Here is a 19,683-nt window from a genome sequence, read left to right as displayed (position 1 = left end):
GATTTTGCTTTCAAAAGGCAGACACCCATTAACCAGTAACTAACCGGTTCATTTTGAAGAAAAAGAAACTCAAAATCAAGAGAAATACAGGAGGTCTTTCCTTTTACTTTGGTGCTCCACTGACTCCTGAAACGTGTTTAATGACATTACCTCTCTGGAGAAGCTCTCTAGTCGCGCGGCTTCTGTCCGTGCCGTTTGCTTGTTGGCCTTCAGGTTCTTCCTGTCTTTGTAACCTCTGAAGTTGCTCTGGATCTTCACTGCAGCCTGCTCCTCCTCCTGTCTTTCCTTTTCAGCATCTGTCTCCTCTTTACGTTCTATCATCACATCAGTAATATCCAGGGCCTCCTCCTCCGCCTCCTTCTCCGCCTCTGCCTCCTCTTTAGTTTCCTCCTCTGCAGTGATGGCAGCTTCTTCCTTTGCTTTGCTTTTCATTTCTCTCTCTGCCTTCAGTTTCTTTCGGTCCCGGTGGCCTCTGAAGTTGCTCTGAAGGACGGTAGCAGCTTTTTCCTCATCCAGTCCCTCCGGGTTCGGTGCAGAAGCATCCGGCTGTGATTCTGACACTGGTTCTTCTGTCTGTACAACCTGTTCTTCTTCTATTGGAGGTTCTGGTGGAACTTCTTTCTCCTTCTTTTTCTTCTTCTTCGGGATCTTTCCTTCCTCCTCGAGTCGTTTGCGCTCCTTGTGGCCACGGAAGTTGCTCTGAAGCACAACGGCAGCTTTGGTTTCGTCTGGGTCTTCTGACTTGACGTCGCCTGCAGAAACATCTGCAGCATCTCCAGCTTCTTTTGGTTCTTCTTCTTTTTCTGTTGCCTCTTTGCAGACTTCCTCTGCTGGTGCTTCAACTGTGGGAACCTCTTCTTCACCTGTTGGGCTGCTCACTGTGGGCACCTCCTCTTCAACAGTTGGACTTTTTGCTTTCTGTTTCTTAGCTGGGATCTTGCCTTCATCCTGCAACCTCTTCCTCTCTTTGTGACCTCTGAAATTGCTCTGGAGGACAGTCGCAGCTCTGGTTTCTTCTTCTATGTTAGCAGCTTCTTCCCCTGCAGCCGTTTCTCCTCCATTCTCCTCCTTCTTGTCTTCCTCCTGTTCTTCTTTTACATCATCTGCTACCAGTGTGTCCTCAATCACAGCTTCATCTGCTATTTCTGTGTGTTCGTCATCTTCTGGCACTTGCGTGTGATCACTGTCATAGTTCTCCTCTGCTTCATACGTGCTCTCTTCCTCCTCATCATTCTCCTCTTGTTTATCAGCAGTCTTTTCGTCTTCCTCCTCTTTGCTGCTGGGCTCTTCTTGTTCCTCCACTGCGTTTGGTGGTATTTCTAATTCAGCCCCAGCCATCGTCTTTTTTCTCTCCTTAAACTTTTTTCTCTCTTTGTAGCCCCTGAAGTTGCTCTGGAGAACCACGGCAGCCTTAGTTTCATCTTCCTCATTTGTCGCTTCGTTGTGAGGAGCAGCGGGATTTTCTTCATTAGTGATCGTCTCAGGTTCAGGAGTCTCCTCCTCTTTCTCCTTAAGGGCCTTCTCTGCTTTTTCTTTCTCTTTGGCTTCCCTACAAATAAAATGGATACATCTTTGTCAAACAACAATCTTATTTTTCAGTGCTATGCTGTGTAAACTTTCTCTCATGCCTTTTTCTTTTGAAGCTCTTCCTCTCCTTGTGCCCTCTGTAGCGAGCCTGAATCTTGGTTGCAGCTTTGTTCTTCTCATCTACCAACTCCTTGTATTTCTTTTTTGCTAGATAGCCTCTGCAAACTGAAGAAGGCAACGAGAAAAATGCGAACAAATGTAACACACACCAAGCTAAGATTATGTTGGATACCTGCTTCCATCTCAAGCTACATCCATACTAATACATTTTCATTATAAAATAGTGTATTGATGAATCAATATATTTGACAACAGCAGTGTGGCTGCTAGGTGTAAATGTAGCAAAAGTTTTTAAAAAGAAAAAGGTATGAATGTGGTTGGAGCCTCTGGTTCTTACCAGCCTGAAACTGGACGATGAAGGCCTCAAACTTTGCTTTGCTTTTGTCATCAGCCACCCTCTTCCGAACTTTGTGACCTCTGTAAGCTGCCGAGTTTGAATTGACAATCAAAGGGAGGGAACTGGCTTTGAAAACATCACAATAATTGCTTTATGTGTTAATAGATAACAGAGTGTTCAATTTATTTACCAGACTGCAGCACCAGAGCACTCTGTTCTCGCTCTTTTAATATCCGACGGTATCGTTTGGCTCCGAGCCAGCCCCGAACGCAAGCCTGGAGCAGAACGATCCGCTGTGTGGCCTGCTGCACCATCAGGTTCAGATGTTCAATGTGGTAGTACTTCAGGAACACCTGACGGAGGAAACACACTGTACTGATCACCATATGTAATCTACTTTAGTTGCATTATAATGATACTAAAATAAAACATTGGTACAGTGTATTGCATTTTTTCTATGGATTAAGCTACAAGTTTGAATCTTAATTATGGAAATCAAAGTAAATCATGATGTGCAAAAGAAAGCACAACCAAGCAGCCTCCTTTCAATGCAGTGTTTGTAGCAGAGTGCAGTGTAGCAAATATCCTTTGTCATGTAAACAATCTCACATGTTCTACAAGAAACTGTTAGGAAAGTAAATTAATTAGGTGCTGCATTGATTTGCATAGCTTTGCCTTTATGGCTAATAATGGGTGTGCAGGTCTTAAAATGAGATCTGGTCAGGCAGAGATATTAGTGGCATCCTCTAAAATCTGAACATAGCAGAGAGCAGAGCAGAGCTGCTATCCAACTCCAGATTCAGAGGTACGCTGAGCACATTTTTGCATAAAGAGCAGCATAACTTCATATATCATTTCAAAATCTAAAGGTTTAGCTCTGTCCCTTTTGGCAAGTTTATAATAACAGTTTTAATTTTGCTGCTTAAATGTCTCACAATATTTGCTACAGTGACATTACTGCTCTTGCTCCATTACTCTCAGTAGAAAACCACTCACCTACTCACTTTTATGTTAAACCAAAAAAACACCTATGATTAATTATGAGAATAAATACAATACAGCTGATACAGGTCATATCAGCTGTCAATAATCATCATTTATTCCATAACTTAATTGATGACAGGCCAATGTAAGAGTTTGCTGCTGACAGGTTTGTTTGCGTGCTTCTTACCTTAGTCTTCCCCATTGCCCAGTTCTCCAGCTTGGCCTTCTCCAGTATTGCAGCACATGTTTCTGGAGTCACGGCCGGCTCCTCATGAGCGTGGAAAGCCAGGAAGTAGTACCTGTAACAGTCAGTGTACTTAGCCAGACTCTAGTACATCACACATTATCACATTATCAAGTGAGATCCTGCTGACCTCTTTATGAAGTTAGCAAACAGGATGCGGTGAGAGTAGCCCTGCCGTCGGATCTTGGCAGTCTCCAGGACTCCAGTGTACCGCAGCTGAACCAGAACCTTCTCCCGGTCAAACTTGTTGGCTTGGCGATCATTGTTTGGTTTGATGCAGCGAACAAAGTGAGGCTGCCCTGCCACCATCTTGGACAGCAGGTCCATCAGAGAGTACTAGATAAAGTATAAGACGAAAGCAGAGATAAATTGTAACTAAGTACAGATATAACAATAAAACACTAACAGGGAACATTTTACTGCACAATAAGTACTTTCACTGTCCATACATCAAGTACATTTTGCTGCTAATACTTGATGCAGGACTTTTACTTGTAGTGGATTATTTTAACCGTGTGGTATTATTATTTTTACCTCAGTAAAACAACCTGAACACTTCTTTCACACCTAATAGCGTGAAACCTATTACACAGTTTGATTAAGGGTTTATGTCATAATGTTTGTGAGATAAATATGGAAATCAGTCTATGACACATACAAGCAAAAAAGACAGACCTTTGAGCCTAAACTGAAATGACAATATCAGCAATTAAGACGTAAGGAAACTTACTCTGAAGTAGGAAGCCACTGTCTGTGTCCTCATGTTGGTGGTTTCTCTCGGGTGGTACGGCTGGTCTCCAGGTTCACTCGGCTGAACAAACAAACATCAAGCTGGTCAAAATTCACAGTATTTTGTGGCGTAGTGTATGTGACTCTACAGACTAATGTTTTTACATACAACGTCAGGATATACAAGGGAACATTTCAGTACGAAAGCCAAGCAGGAAGATGAGCACAAGGAGGACGAAATGAATGTACAATATTAGTAACTGTGTTAAGTGAAGCACACCTGCAGGTGCTTCACATCATTAAAGGAATACTTCAACCCCCCAAATGAAGATTTGTATATCAGTTACACACCGCGAGTAACGCTGAAATTGTGAAGTAAACTTTGTTTTAGGCTTTGTTTTTGTTTAGGCCACCACAGTGAACGATGAATCCAAAAACTTTAAGTTTAAAATTCTAATTTAAGACTTAGGGAGCATGTGTTTACAAACTCTCATACAACTCACGCAGTATAAAACAAGTCTCATTTATCTAGTTTATGCTCAATACTTCCCAAACATACAGCCCTTTCCATTAGGGAACTGAACTTAACTGCAGACAGACTCCAATGACAAAAACAGTAATTTTACCTCACTTAACACGGGAGCTGCTGGTCTACAGCTGCCTCGAATTGTTAGATTGTGTTATTTTATGATTTTGGTGATTTGGAACTAATCCTTAAAAACACCAAAGCCCTCAATAACGCAGTCAAACTAACAGACAGGTAAAATTACTGTTTTTGTCAATAGAGTCTGGCATAGACAAGTTTAACTTTCTTTTCAGTCTCCCACTGGAAATGGCAGAGCCCTTTCAGTTCAAATCATCAAAAATTTTCTCAATGTTTGGATCCAAAAACCAAAGTTTTCTTCATGAGTACAGCGTAACACAGGGTGGGTGACTGATACATAAATGAGCATGTGAGTGGTGAAGTATTACTTTAAAATTGTAATGTAGATCATATTTTCATTACAATTTTTCAGTCTACCATGTTTTGATCAAAACTTTTTCATCTTCTTTTGAAAAATCACCAATCACCGTTTGTGTTTGTACTGTGTCATCAAGAGGCACAGGAAGCACGAATTTTTTTTCAGGGGCGAGCTTTAATTCCGGAGAAAGCTGCAAAAGAGACGCATAAAATGGATAAACAAAGAACAAGTGCCAAATAAAGAATCAGCTGAAGCTATTACTTCAAAAAGTGCTAAAATTCTTAATTAAGACAGACAGATTCAACATAAAGAACTTTATGCTTCAAAACTGATTTGATTGACTATAAAAACGCACAGTATTTCCTCTCTACAACAATACAGAATGCCACATTGATATGAATATAAAAATTACACACACAGATGTATTAACCTGCATATATTTGGTAACATATTAACCAGCTCAACATCTAATTCTGTGCACTATTACCCCGGGGTGAAACCAGTTTATAGCACACCATCAGGCTGATAGTGTTGGTAGCATTTTGAATGCTCATTGTGGCTCTTAAGAGCGAAGCCTTTGATGAGCTTTTTGTCTAACATATGCAGATGAATGGAAATAGATTCAAGAACTCATCAAACACAGTTCATTTAAATGTAGCTACTGTCAATTGCTTTTAGGTGAAGAAATTGCCTCAAGCCTGCAGGCACTGCAATCGTGTTCTGTCACAGTTTATAAACAAATTCACCAAAGTACGTTGTAATTTGCTCATTTGGCGACTGACTCAAGCTGATTATTGAATGCTCTGATTGTAGAATTTAAAGTTTTAATACTTTTTTAAAGCATTTTTAAAAAAACTTAGATTAGAGACACTAAGTAAGTCATTTTAGTCAGTTTAGGCATCAGCATGGGGCATGGTGCTATAAACATAGAATCCACTACACTACACAACACATACATCTACATTGACTAAATGAAGATGGGGAAGTCTTTATGAATTCAGTATTCTGAGGGTTTCACACATGCATGAAAATAATGGCATGTACACAGACTGTATGCATCTAGAGAAAATAGCTTTCAGTGCATAAATTTTGAAAAATTCAGCCCAGTTGCCAGAAGAAAACGGCACTGTATGTTTCTGCCAACCACGGACAGGTTACATGTTTACGTTTTATACATATCATATCAATGCTTCTACAGTGACGCAGTGTATGAGCTGACTTTGTCATCGGGATGTGGAAAGGATGGTGGATGGTGGGTCACCTTGGCGAGATGCCTGCCGAACTGCAGACCACTGATTATGTTTTGTTTTGTTTTTTAAATCAGTCATCGATGCCTTTCGAGCTGCTTTTCAACCACCAAGCATAGGTGTTTTTTTTGTGACCAGCTGCTGTCTTTTCTGCCAGGACAGTGCAACGAACAGTGTTTGTTCTATACAGAGACATTGCTATGTTGCCTGGATAGTAGGGCTGCACGGTGTGCAAAAAAAATAAATAAAAAAATACTGCAATTATTTTGACAGATATTAAAACTGCAATATGACTACAATGTAACATTTGCATTTCATTTTCCATTAAACAAAAATATAAAAATGGTGATATGATTTTTGTGGGGTTTTTGACTCATAAGCATGTTCCCTTACGTTTGAAATATGATCTGTAGGCCGAGGCATCTCTGTAGCACTGTTTCTTTATGCATAATTGTCTGTTGTGACACATCTTACTTTTATAAAAAAATCTGCAGCTCCTGTGATTTGGATATTGCACTTGGCTATGTTACAATTTTTATAATATTTTGATAATTGTACAGCTGTAGTATTACAAAAGTGGGTATTTTAAACCAAAACATGATCTTTTCAAAACAACATCCAAGTGTTTTTTGTGTGTTCACCTGACCACGTCAGCCACAGCGTTGTTGAAATGTTAAGAAACGCAAAGTTTTAACGTTGCTGCTATGTGACATACAAATGAAACATATCCGTGGTTGTATGGCAATTGGGTTGAATAAAATTGAGTAACTTCTACACAAAATTTAGCTGCCTCTGACAGTAACAGACAAATGACTAAATTTAAACCTATTTTTACATTCTAGGAGATCTAGAGCGAGTAGTCTACATCACTAAAACACAAACTATATGGAAATATGTTCATTACCTCACTGAAAGAAAAAGAACTGTATAAGGTTAACACTCCCATCTTTTACAATAGAAAGGCAGAGACAGAGATATGGGGAAAAAGGAGACAAAAACAAGTTAGAATAGAAGAAGCTCTAATTGCAGTTTGTAAGAGCAGAAATAAAAAACACTGAAGAGACAAGGGAGGCTGGCTTGTGAATTTAAGAGTGTTTTTCTGGTAGTGAGAGTAGAAAAGATTGAACAACTTTTCAGGGGAAGTTCTTGATGAAGAGGATAATGCAGCGATGATGCAGACAGTGCTGTAAGTACCTTGGCGAAAGTGATGGTGCGTGTCGGGGTCCGCGGGCTGCGCATTGTGTTTATGCCTTTACCCTTGGTGTGGGCAAGGTTGCCTGTGAAATAAACAAAGAGAGGATGAGAGTCCGTTAACATAAACTGCCCTTACTTACTTATGAGGGTTAAGTTAAAGGTGTACCATGCAGGATTTTCCCAAAAAAATCAGACACATACAGAAGTAATCTCTCACAATCATCATGCATGACCTGCTGGAACTGTGCGGCGGTGCATTTACCTGCAAAGACAGCCTGTATTTTTTGATCTTCTTCTTATTTAGTTTAGTTCAGGGCATTTCTTGGTGTGTAGCCTCCAGCCAATAAAACTACTCAGGTGAGGTCAGGACTTTATACAAAAGCAGCAGCACGCATCAAAGAGGAAGCTACAAAAATCATGGACACAGTGCCAAAAAATATTGTGAGGCAAAATGCCAAGCAGACAAGGCATGTTCCAAAACTTGAGTTAATCTGGGGTTGGCTTTCACTTTTACTGGTGAGCACCGAAGGAGAAAACGGGGATGAAGAGCGACATGGAGTTGGCCTGTTTCCTGCTGGACAGGTAGGTGCCGGCGATTAGCTTCGTTAGCTTGTTAAAGTATCGGCTTTTCTGTAAGAGCAAATGTAAAGTTCCTACAGTAGCTTACGGTGTACATCAGAGGTGGAACCAAGTCATTCTTTTGAAATTCACGAGTAAGTCTCAAGTCTTTGTACTCCAGTCCAAGGTCCTAAACTTAAACTTTAGGGTGCTAAACAAGTCATAATCTGCTCTTTACCAAATATAATGCCATCCTAAGTACATAGTAATAATGTATTGCATTTACAAAAATAAGAAATGCTTTTCAATTTGAATTTATTTGTTAAAACATGTAAATAAAATGACTGCAACGCAACTTAACCATTAAAAAAAATTAAGCACCCAATAAGCCATACCAAAAAATATATATGTATTTTTAAGTTTCAGTGCTGTCTAGTTCAATTCATTTCAGTTCAATTTAATGGTTGCCAAGAGGCACTTTATGTTGCAGAAAAGGTAAAAATATAATAAAAACACATAAAGCACAAACAATATGACACAGAAATATACAACAGTTAACATTAATCTGTACTCTGTGACTTGCACCTATTGACAATATAGGTATATAGGATATCTATCTATCTATCTATCTATCTATCTATCTATCTATCTATCTATCTATCTATCTATCTATCTATCTATCTATCTATCTATCTATCTATCTATCTATCTATCTATCTATCTATTTGAGATACACTGTGAAAAATAAAACTGTTGATAAATCAAAACTTAAAGGGCCAGTGAGGAGGATTTAGTAGCATCTGGCGGTGAGGTTGCAGAGCTGAAACTTCTGTATGCCAAACTTGTGGGAGAGCTATGCTGGCTCCCTATTAAGATATAAATGGCTATTGAAGGTAACAAAAACACAATGATTATAAATTTCAGGTGATTATAAAGTAATGAAAACATAATTGTGAATATTAAACAGCATTTCAGCCCATAGATGCCTCTAAATCCGACACACTGGACCTTTAAATTAAGGAACACAATGGAGCAGATACCAGAGGAGTTCATAAGTCTTTCCTCTTGTGTGAGTTACTGTTGATTAGGAATGAAGCAGCAACGCTCGACGACAGCTTTAGGACTACTTTAAGAGAGTGATTATGTGATTATTGGCTTTGTGATTCGATTTTGACAGAGCTGGCTGCCCGCTCTGCCAACAAAGGACGGTCTCGCTGCCAAGCTTATTACAACAAAAGTCTGGCACACAGGAGAGGAAAGCCGGGCTAAAACAGGTAACAATACCCTATTGTCTTACTTTTAATGCTGCCTCTAAACTAATTAAAAGAGTATAGCAAACAAACCTCTTATTTTTCTTCCTGTTTTCTAAGAAGAAAGTTTTTCCTTATTACCTGTTTTGGTGAGGGGATGGGTGACGAGTTTGCGAGTGAGCTCGTTCTCTGACGACCTCAGCAGCAGGACGATGTCGGCCGGTAGCGTGTCCCTGTTTTTGGCCAAGAAGCCTGCAGCGTTGTAAATCACCTTTGAGTGTTACAGAGAGAGAATTCTCATGTGAAGGCCAATGCACATCATGTAGCCTCTGTTCAAAATACAACATCTGTGCACACAATAATAGAATCAAACATCAATTACCTTTCCAGCGTAGTGGTGAATCCCAAAGCCAAGGTCGACCCTCTTTGGTCTCCAGAAGTTTTTGGTCTTTAGGTTATCTTCAAATTTCTCTAAAATGTCCAGGGAAACATTCATTAAACATCCCCACAACCACTACAAATACATTCTCTGACTCTTATAAGTGTGTTTTACCTCATCTTAACTTATCTAAAAGTAATTATGCCTCTCAATATCAAAGACAGACTGTTTATTAACGCTATAAAAAGGGATTAATTTCAGCCCTCTCAGGCAGAGAAACACTTTCAGTTTCAGATATGTTGATTTAGATATAAAAATTTCAGTGCACAAAATTAGCCTCTAGTCTCTCTTTGCTCCACAAGTCACTTGTTATCATTTGTTTTGGTGAGACTGGTAAGTGCTCAAAAATAAAAGCAATAAGAGGACATGTAATAATGGGTGTTACAGCTCAGTTAAAAAAGGTTGTAAACAGGTAACCCACCCTGAAGGCCTTTACACAGCGGGGGAGTGATGTATAAACACTACTACAATATTTTGCATCAAAACATTATATACATGCAGTGATGAAAAACTGCAACACTTGTTGCAGATAATAAAAGGTTTTGATGTGAGCAGATTCGCCACCTGCATTGCGAATTTGAACTGTACAGAAAAAAATCCCTCTAGTGTATTAAAAAAAGGTGCTTAAGACCACTGACCTACGAGGGTCTGGTCGGTGGCCTGTGGGAAGCGACTTTCCTCATCCAGAAGTGAGAGCATCCCCATGGGCTTCTGCAGGAACAGGTCCAGGAGGGGACGGTTGTCTTCATACTCAATCATCCGAGCGTCAACCTCCTCATTCAGGTACTCATCCTGGACAGAAAAAACATAGGCGGTTGAATTTCGTTGCAGTTGCAAGGCGATGTCCCAGATTTTCTGTTTTTATTGTGCCCAACAAAGTTTCCAGTAGGTTAAAATACTGTATAAAGTTTGGTGGAAGCAGCAAACTTAATAGTGTGAAAAACCCATCTCTGTTTTCTGTTGTTATCACCTATTATGAGACAAATGAATGGTCCTCTCTGGCTCCATCAGCCTCAGAGAAGAAGAGCAGCCAGTTCAGTGAAAAAAGAGAAACGCCAGGAACAAGATGAATGCTGGTATCACTTTGAGTAAAGAAACTTAATTAGGGGTGTCCCCACGAAGAATTTACATAATGAATCTGATTCATCGACTCATAATAGAATCATAGACATGTTTTTTTCTCTTTTTTTTGGCTCATTAATCAATATATATCATATACAAATTATAATTACATAATTAAAACTATGTTACAAATTATTTTAATTACATTTTAAAGCATATTTTTTCCCTAATGTTTTTAAAAAAAAAAAAAAAACATTTTAAAAAAATAACTTTATTTCAGGTAGTTTATTCCTTTTTAGTTTTTTTTTAAAGAATTTCTTGATACATTTTGGATCATTTTTTATGTTGTTGCTCATTGCTCATCTTTCCATGTTTTTGACAGAAATCAAGCCAATTTGCTCAGCTTTCAAATGGTCAAATACATTTTTTCTTCTAACCAGCCATTTTCATGCCTTTATATTTTTAATGTCATGCTTGAAGTTTCAGAAAGTCTAAACTTTGGGATAACAATGACACTTGAGACATCTGACATCATAAACTGGCTATCATCCAAACCAACCCCAAATCAATGCCAGTATTCAGTGACTGTTGCTTCTTTTTGTATTATACTTGGTGACACGCTCCCCTCCCCCGTAAACGGAGCGAAGGCCTCCACTTTATATTCAGCTAACCTGATCACATCAGGGTGACTGACTCTCAGAGCTCCTGCTATGACTCAGCAACATTACCGGAGACTTCTATTCAAAGAGGAAAAGGACAAAGTGGGAACAAACAACACAAATCAGTGTGCTTATTCCAGCCTGACGTTCACACTGTGTGGTAAACAAAGCACATCAAAACATCTGTATGGATGCAGACCGACCAGGACAATATGTAACCACACATGTTAACATGTATGGAAACATTTCTGCTTTATTTTGCTGTAGATGTGACACATTATTATTGCCAATGCCCTGTACGTTCCCCCTGTGCTCTGCATATATGGTGGTACTATAGAACAAATGTATTTCTGGGCCTGATGCCAACAATACCCAAGAGTGAGATTAAGTCAAACGCTAACTGTCTTCAACTCCTAATTGACCCTCGTTGGGGATGATTTATGGCTCCTCTCTATGGGTGAGACCAAATCATTTAACATTAGCAAAGCATTCTCTGCCCCCTCAAGGCAAAACACACCCACGAGACTGCATAAAGGGACAATCGCCAACCTCATTCTCCCGTAAATAAAGACAGCAGCATATTTTACCCCTGCCATCTCTCTTAAAGTGCAGAGTGACAAATGACGCCATGTTATCACTGTTTAGATGGAAATGAGGTGGTGCCGAGGTGAAGAATGCATACAGAGAGCATTTCTTGATTTCAGTGATAGTTTAAGGTGAATGCTGGTTTACCTGTTCCCAGGCGAATATGTGCTGGTTGAAGTAAAACTGGATCTGCTCGTTGGCGATGTTGATGCAGAGCTGCTCGAATGAGTTCTTCTTGAAGTTCTCGAAACCAAAGATGTCCAGGATGCCGATGTTCAAGCCCTTATCATTCTCTCTGGAGGTGAGAGGATTGAAACGTCACTTAACTCCGTTATTCGCATCAATTGCCCTCTGCAGTTTGACAGCATCCAAAAGATGTGCACATTTTATCAATTTAAACAGTGAAGAGGGTAAGACACAATAAATAAGTACTAATACAACTTATTTTTGTGTATTCCCTCTATATAACATAACAATTAGTCTGCATCAGAAGTTTATGCATTCTGAAAATGAAGACTTTTCTAGTTATGGCCTCTTGTCACAAGTTGCATGCTTCCTGAGATGACCTCATTCTGCATTCATGACAGCCAAACACAACACATCACAGTTTCTGCTCCTGTTCTCACCCGAGGTGGCTGTCGGGCCGCAGCAGCGCGTTGATGCGATTGACAATCCAGCTGAAGAGGCGGCCATAGAGAGCCTTGCTCATGGCGTCTCTCACCTCTGCCGCTTTTTCCACCGTGTTGGGCCTGACGATCGTCTCTCCTCGGGCCACGACACAGTGGGAGGTCAGGGCTTCCTGGAGCTCGTCTGAGCGGATACACAGCAGTGATGCCACTGAGGGGACATTAGATAAGGAAAAGGATGAAACAGGAGGATGACATTTCTGAAGTGGACTAAGTGTAAGTGATGCATGCAGGGTGTGCAAATGTCCAACCTTGTGCAGGTGATGGAGAACACTCATCAGTCACATTAAATTAATAAACCTTATCTACACAGTTCTGTAAATTACCACTCAGCAAAGATGTCCAAATTTAGAAAATATATTACCGCAGAGGAATAATGTCCTCTAAAATCTAACCATTGCAGGTGTATGTTTGGTAATTATGTTTTGGAAATACTGATAGATATTCTATTTCAGAGCAACACTTTAATGAGGAGGAGCAGAGGAGGGAGTGTGAGGAGTGTCGCAGAGGAAATTCAGACTCATATTTGGGTTCACACCATCACACACCACGCCTCTCTCTCCTCTTACCGTTCTCCAGGACAGAAATGTTGGCGATGTCGCTCTTGTCTGTTTGGTGCTCCGAGACAACTGGAGAAAACTCGATGTCGCCGGAGTTGAGGATGGCAGCGAGAGTGCTGTAAACGCTGCCCAGCTCCTGCAGAGGTGATAAGACGGCGAGTTACTGTAGATAACCCCAGAGGCAGGGAGACAGTATGATGTTACCATGAATAAGAGATACTTCTTACATCCATTTTAAAGATACTGTAATGTCTGTTTTCATACTTAAACTTTCTACAAACTAAGATCTCACAGTATTATTCGCTGCAATAGTAATAAGCAACATGACAACATGAATAGGACAGCACATCCGTGGGTATTAAACAAAGATAATAAGATAAAAACAGATGAATAAGAGATAAATGAACAAGTAATACATGAAAAAGTTATTAAGATAGTAAGAACATCAGAAGATGTCAACAAAAGTAAGATTTTAAAGAACAGAGTTGAGTCAAATTGTATTTTTTTTCTTCCTATTCTATTACTCTAAGGGTCCTGGTTAGTGAAGTTGCAGAATAGATAACCTTGCCTCAAAGATCATCTTCATACACTGTGATTTCATGCAAGACAAGGCGTTCTGCAGGAGAGAAGGTTGTTCCTCCAGCACTGCCAAGTGATTACAGGATAAGTACTATTGACGTGCAGATCCCAGAGGCAATCAGTTCTCTGGGCCTCATTAGCTCGCACAATGCCAACAGCTGACTGCCTACATGTGCCTGTAGCTTCATGCTTCATCTCATGCATTAGAGCGTACCTCAGGAGCTACTAATACACTAATTTTAATTCTTAAGTTATGCGATTACATGTTAAACTGATTCTCATATATGAAATATATAAAAGAGGGCATGTCTGTGTAGATGTCAGGATCAAGGTTATGCTGTTAAACCACTTTTCAGCCAGTAATGAATGCCGTAGTTTTACCTCCAGGGTGAATCCGATGACTTTGAAACACTGCTCCACTGCATCAAACTGCTCCTTATAGAAGGTGTTGCTCACTATGTCAGGCCCTAATTTAATGTGCTCATTATGCAGATACCTACAAATCACAAAAAGGAACAAAATAAGATCAGGATTCTCAGGAAGTAGGAAGTTTGTGCTGAGAGAGGGAAATAACAGTGTTTCAGAGAAGGGCTGAGGGACGTCAAACCTACTTAGGTGTTTTGTTGTCGGAAAGCTTGTAGTGGGCGAGTTTCTTCCTGTCAGCCAGGCCGGCATAAATGTAGTAGAAGATGTGGAAGTTCCTCTCCCCTCTGTGGAAACATGCAAAGACATAGCTCATTAATTCAGTTCTTACGTCCTAAAACATGTTAGCATTTTAGCACTCCCTGTTCCCTCATCTTGAAGTCAATGAGATGTTTGAACGGGATTTTGGTAACATGTGTGGGAGCCAAATTATTTGTTTAATTGTTTTAAATAATACAAAGCACAATGGGGATAAAACATATAGAAAGTACATTTGAGGGTGTGGTAGAAACCTATACTGGCTGATATGAAAACCACACCTAGAAAACATATGAATAGTAAAACATCAAAATCCCCCTCAGAAACAAACAAATCAGAAAACATAACATTCCTTGCAGAGGTAATAAAATATGAATGCATCTTTGAAGAAAAAAAAACGTTTGCTATCCCCCCAAAATTAGTATCCAATAACAGGATGAAGTGCAGTTACATAAAATGCTTGCAGCCAAAACAGACCCTCTGAACCGTGTGTCTGTTTTCTAACGAAATCCTCGAGTCTGCCTTTGAAGCTCCACTAAGGACTCATACAGGACCACAATCTTTGATCAAACAGGAAATAAGCTAGCCCCTCCACTTGACCTGGTCCACTCCCCAGACACACGATAAGAGGGAAAGATGGAGTGACTGAAGTGCAGGTTGAAGGCAAAATGCCAGCAGTTTCAGATGGAGAAGCAGAGGTGAAAAGACGAGAGACAAAAGTCTATTAAACACTGATCTCTGACCAGCAGACAGAAAAACAACCTTCTTGGCAATGTTCTTTCAGAAAATGTACTAATAAATGATTTAAATTTCTTCTAATGTCACAATCAAATGAAGGTTATAACAGCAAGTATCATAAGATTGCTTACATTAACCCTTAGGGCCGGCTTGAATGTTACACACACTTGTGTTGCTTTGTGCACAAAATGCCCTTTTAAAAAAATCAAGCTTTAAAAAATATTTTACATCAATATTATTTTCCACTTTCATGGAGTTATTTTTTAACAAACATCACTCCTAATCATAAACGTCAAATATTCATTAATTTTCAGAGTTTTAACCCTTTAAATGCTAGATTTTTGTCATGTTTTGAGATTTTAAAAAAATCACAAAAATTGAATTATTCTCATCTTACTACATGCACAGTAGATTTTTTTTGTGATAACGACAGCCTGGGATGTGTGAATGATTTGTAGCAACATTGATTGTGATAGTGCATCTGGTGGAGATAGCATGTATTTTCTCCATATGCCAAATATGTTATATTTAAAAAAAGACATAATCAGGTGTAAAACAGTAAAAAATTACAAATTCCAAAGCAAAAGCCCAGAATGACACCCAGAAATAATACAGTACATGTTTTTATGATTGAATACTGATGAATCAAAAAATTGTAGTTTGAATAGGTTTGCATGGCAGATTTTTTTTGCACTTAAGTGTGATATAGTAGGTAATATATCAGATGATATTTACACTGCCTGGTGGATGACTCTGGATTTCTCCAGCAGGTACTCGGATATCTGTGCTCCGACCACGGTTCCTCCGCAGGTGAACTTCATCTCCAGGTATTTGCCAAAGCGGCTGGAGTTGTCATTGATGACGGTGCAGGCGTTTCCGAATGCTTCCACCAGGCTGTTCACCAGCAGGATCTTCTCCTGAAGCGTCCGATTATTGGCCTGAATAAAACATTATTCCAGCTCAGAAACTGGGAAATCAATGTAGTGGAAGTAATAAGCATATTGTCAAGAAATTACTTTCTCTTCATGGTATTCCCATCAAAAGTGATACCGCCTCTGCTTATTTCATCCCAGACTATAAAAGGAGTGAACTGAAATGGAACTTTCTTTTTAGTCTGGTTGAAAATCCTGACTGACATCAGCTGGAAGCTCAACCCATCGAAGGATGTTTAAATTGCCTCAAGAGTGCAGTTTTTTAAACAAATTGATAGTGTGTTGGAGGTGTGCAGGTTCTCAGTTTAAGGCTCACAGATGTTGATGATCAAAACTGTCAAACTATTTTGGTTTCAGTGTTTTTTTCAGTAAAATCATGTTAAAAAGAATTTGTTGCATTTTGTTAGTATACTGAAAGCAGCAGAAAGGCAGAACCAAATACCCTTTCATATATGTTTATGGCAAGCAATATAGCTATTGCAATATTTATCATAAATGTATTTTTTCCTCATGTTACGCAGCCCTAGAAAAAGATTACCTGGTCATCCGAGACTTATTCATACACTTTCATCATCATTTTAAGTGGTTTTAAGTTTAACTTCTTGCCAGTCACAAATAGATGTCCTATGGGGAGAACATGAATCTAGCATTTCTTTTATATTCCTGCATTATGACTCACCTTTCCAAGAACTGTGAGCTGCTGTACCAACAGATGAGCACCCTCCGTTTTCCCAGCTCCACTTTCACCGCTGATCACGACACACTGTGAACAGGAAGTCACAAAAAAATATCGATATATTTAAATCCTTTATCTGATATTCAAAGTAAAATTTGTAATAACTACAAGGGCACTCAGAGAGCGCAGACCTCCGCTAAGGCCAATAGTCCAGTCTGTGATATGCAATATCAGTTTCACGTTAGCTTTGTCTGATACCCTGGAATGAAGGCAAGAAGAAAATACTTTTTTCAAGTTTGTTTATTAATTGTTTAAACCTTCAATTTGTTCAGACATCTCATCAGTAAAGTCTATTGAATGACTCTTGTTTGATGATTTCATGCAGTTTCATCTTCATCCACACACTCTCAGCAATGTAAAAGAAAAGAATGATCTCCTTATTGATTACGATGGGGATAAACACAATTCTACAGTTCCTCACAACAACAAAATATTTGGTCTACCAAACAAAACTAAATGTAATTAGGAATTTCTTTACATATGTAGAAAAAGAAAAAAAATATCTACGCTGAATGAAAATTTGATGCTTTTTCTCGCAAGTTTGACGCAGTGGGAGATTAGAAACACTAAAATTCATCGATACAAACAACCAGTTTTTAGGTAAACAAACACATGAGGGGTCGCTACTTAAAGGAACTCATAGATGTGATATGTCACATCAAGTTGACGGTTGACTGTTGCTCAATGTCAGACTGTAGGTGAGCGTCTGTCACACTAGTTTTTGCAATTGATCCCGTACCGTTGGCACTAGTCAGCTGTTATTCAGGCAAATTCAGCATGTTGAATCAGCAACAGAATCAAAGTGTGGAAAGCAGCAAGTCAGCTGTGAGCAATAAAAGACAAAACTGTTTTAAGAAAATAAAATACAATGACATCTGACTATTTGAGTTTGCAGAACTTAGCAGTGGCTCCATAAGAGAAAGGTTTAAGTCCAGCATAGAGCGGCTGAGCGAATGTGGTCTGGACTCTGTGGAGGAGAGTCATGGTGTCAGAGACGCTGTAGAGGGACAGAATACCTGCTCTGTGATCCAGGTACAATCCTAATCTGGAGCAGTGAGGAGCTGAGATCTGAGTGCTGACACTGTTGTGATAAAATGTATAACCGGTTTTGTGACAACAAAATGCCCAAGATTTGTTATTTTTTCCAAATCCACAGTCATCCAAGAAGCTTGCTCTGCAGATATCCTTGTAGGTGACTGCTACATAAACCTGTTTCCCACTCCACTCCACCTCCCAGTAACAATGCCCAGTCAGACTTTCTCTGCTCAGGACCTGCAAAATGAAAATGAACCTGTCTGGGTGACTGGAATAAGGCTGTTCTTTTCTCATTAATGTTGCTTTTCTGTTCCCCTCAGATAAAAGCAGCTGAGGGTTTGCTGTATTTGGATCCAGTGTGATTTCACATGAATATTTTAAGAATTCAGCTCTGGTTTTAGGCTCTGGATGAGGCAGTAAAACATCCACTTTAGCCACTGACAGTGAGATGTTTGTCCACTTCTCTCTCAGAACATCCTGCAGTTTATCCCCGACTTCTGACAAAGCCGCTGTCACGTCCTCAAAGTACAGCAGAGGACGGATATTGATGCTAGGTGAGTTTGATTTATTGAGTCGTGACAGTGAGGGGTAGCTCTGCAGAAACAGGTTGTGGTCCTCTGTGTGCGAGAGCTCCTTCAGCTCAGCGTCTTTCCTTTTCAGATCAGCGATCTCTTGCTCCAGCTTCTCCTGAAGCTCTCTGACTCGACTCACTTCTGTTTTCTGCTGAGATCTGACCTGCTGCTTCACATCAGAACTTCTTTTCTCCATGAGACGGATCAGCTCAGTAAAGATCTTCTCAATGTCCTCCTCTGCTTTGTCGGCAGAGTGATTTATCGCCTCCACCTCCCGCTGAAGCAGTTTCACATCTTTCTCTCTGTCCTGGATTCTCTGCTGGATGTTTTGTCGACTCACTTCGAGCTCTTTCTGCTTCTCAGTCCTTTCTGCTGCAGCTGAGACTGTGTTGTGGCCTTTGTGTTCATCCACAGGGCAGAGATAGCAGATACACTGCTGATCAGTGCGGCAGAACATCTTCATCACCTCATCGTGACGAGGGCAGATGTTGTCCTGGAGCTTCTTGCAGGGCTCCGCCAGCTTGTGTTTTTCAAAGGCAGGCGATTCATAATGAGACTGGAGGTGTTTCTCACAGTAAGAGATCAGACACATCAAACAGGACTTCACAGCTTTCAGTTTTCTCCCAGTGCAAACATCACAAGCCAAGTCTTCAGGTCCAGCATAACAGAGATCAGCAGGAGCAGCTTGGAGTCTGGTCTTCTTCAGTTCCTCCACTAACACTGCCAACATGGTGTTTTTCACCAGGACAGGCCTCGGGCTGAAAGTTTGCCTGCACTGAGGGCAGCTGTGGATTTTCTTCTCATCCTTATCATCCCAGAAGGTTTTAATACAGCTCATGCAGTAGCTGTGACCACAGGGAATAGCCACGGGATCCTTCAGCAGATCCAAACAGATCAAACAAGAGAAGGTTTCCCGGTCCAGCTGAACTCCTTTCTGCGCCATTTCACCTCGTAGTAATGACTGTTTGAGTTTCATTTTCTCAGAAGTGAAACTAGTTTGAGCTCAGATCTAAACAACATGTGCTTCTGCAGCTCCTGCTTGTGACTACATGTTGGTTACACCTATCTGAACATTGTAGATCTAATGAGGAGGGAACATGTGTGGACAGACTGGAGCTGACTGAGTTTGAAAGCAGGAAGAGGATGGAGGGGTTATCGAGCTTTTATTCATTCAGGAAGAAGAGCAGACTAGATAATGTGTGTTTTACAATTGTTTACAAGAGAGCTCATTTCTCATTTAAAGCACTTTTGCTTTCAGGAAGTAAGC

General features: G+C 40.0%; 2 protein-coding genes across 6 annotated transcripts in view; both read right to left on the bottom strand.

Annotated features, from left to right (window-relative positions):
- The window catches only part of myo3a (myosin IIIA), a 75,863-nt gene that overhangs the window by 10,496 nt on the left and 45,684 nt on the right, over positions 1 to 19,683 (bottom strand). For all 5 annotated transcript variants that reach the window (XM_042510532.1, XM_042510534.1, XM_042510535.1 and 2 more), the window contains 18 exons: positions 16,753 to 16,836; positions 15,877 to 16,079; positions 14,334 to 14,432; positions 14,104 to 14,218; positions 13,153 to 13,279; positions 12,524 to 12,734; positions 12,045 to 12,192; positions 10,230 to 10,383; positions 9,535 to 9,623; positions 9,294 to 9,423; positions 7,345 to 7,427; positions 3,943 to 4,023; positions 3,343 to 3,548; positions 3,156 to 3,267; positions 2,175 to 2,337; positions 1,985 to 2,071; positions 1,629 to 1,752; positions 151 to 1,549 (listed from right to left, as the gene is read on the bottom strand). In XM_042510532.1, the coding sequence (XP_042366466.1) occupies positions 151 to 1,549; positions 1,629 to 1,752; positions 1,985 to 2,071; positions 2,175 to 2,337; positions 3,156 to 3,267; positions 3,343 to 3,548; positions 3,943 to 4,023; positions 7,345 to 7,427; positions 9,294 to 9,423; positions 9,535 to 9,623; positions 10,230 to 10,383; positions 12,045 to 12,192; positions 12,524 to 12,734; positions 13,153 to 13,279; positions 14,104 to 14,218; positions 14,334 to 14,432; positions 15,877 to 16,079; positions 16,753 to 16,836 (3,615 nt within the window). The remainder of the gene's footprint in view (positions 1 to 150; positions 1,550 to 1,628; positions 1,753 to 1,984; positions 2,072 to 2,174; positions 2,338 to 3,155; positions 3,268 to 3,342; positions 3,549 to 3,942; positions 4,024 to 7,344; positions 7,428 to 9,293; positions 9,424 to 9,534; positions 9,624 to 10,229; positions 10,384 to 12,044; positions 12,193 to 12,523; positions 12,735 to 13,152; positions 13,280 to 14,103; positions 14,219 to 14,333; positions 14,433 to 15,876; positions 16,080 to 16,752; positions 16,837 to 19,683) is intronic.
- LOC121960706 (tripartite motif-containing protein 16-like) lies at positions 17,042 to 19,365 on the bottom strand. The gene has a single exon (XM_042510537.1). It carries the CDS (start codon positions 19,357 to 19,359, stop codon positions 17,689 to 17,691), a length of 1,671 nt encoding a protein of 556 aa, XP_042366471.1. The 5' UTR covers positions 19,360 to 19,365; the 3' UTR covers positions 17,042 to 17,688.

The sequence above is a fragment of the Plectropomus leopardus genome, chromosome 21 (genome assembly GCF_008729295.1).
Source record: "Plectropomus leopardus isolate mb chromosome 21, YSFRI_Pleo_2.0, whole genome shotgun sequence".
NCBI classification, from domain to species: Eukaryota; Metazoa; Chordata; class Actinopteri; order Perciformes; family Serranidae; genus Plectropomus; species Plectropomus leopardus.
Note: the sequence above shows the minus strand (reverse complement) of the source record. Positions and strands in the feature narration are given on the sequence as shown.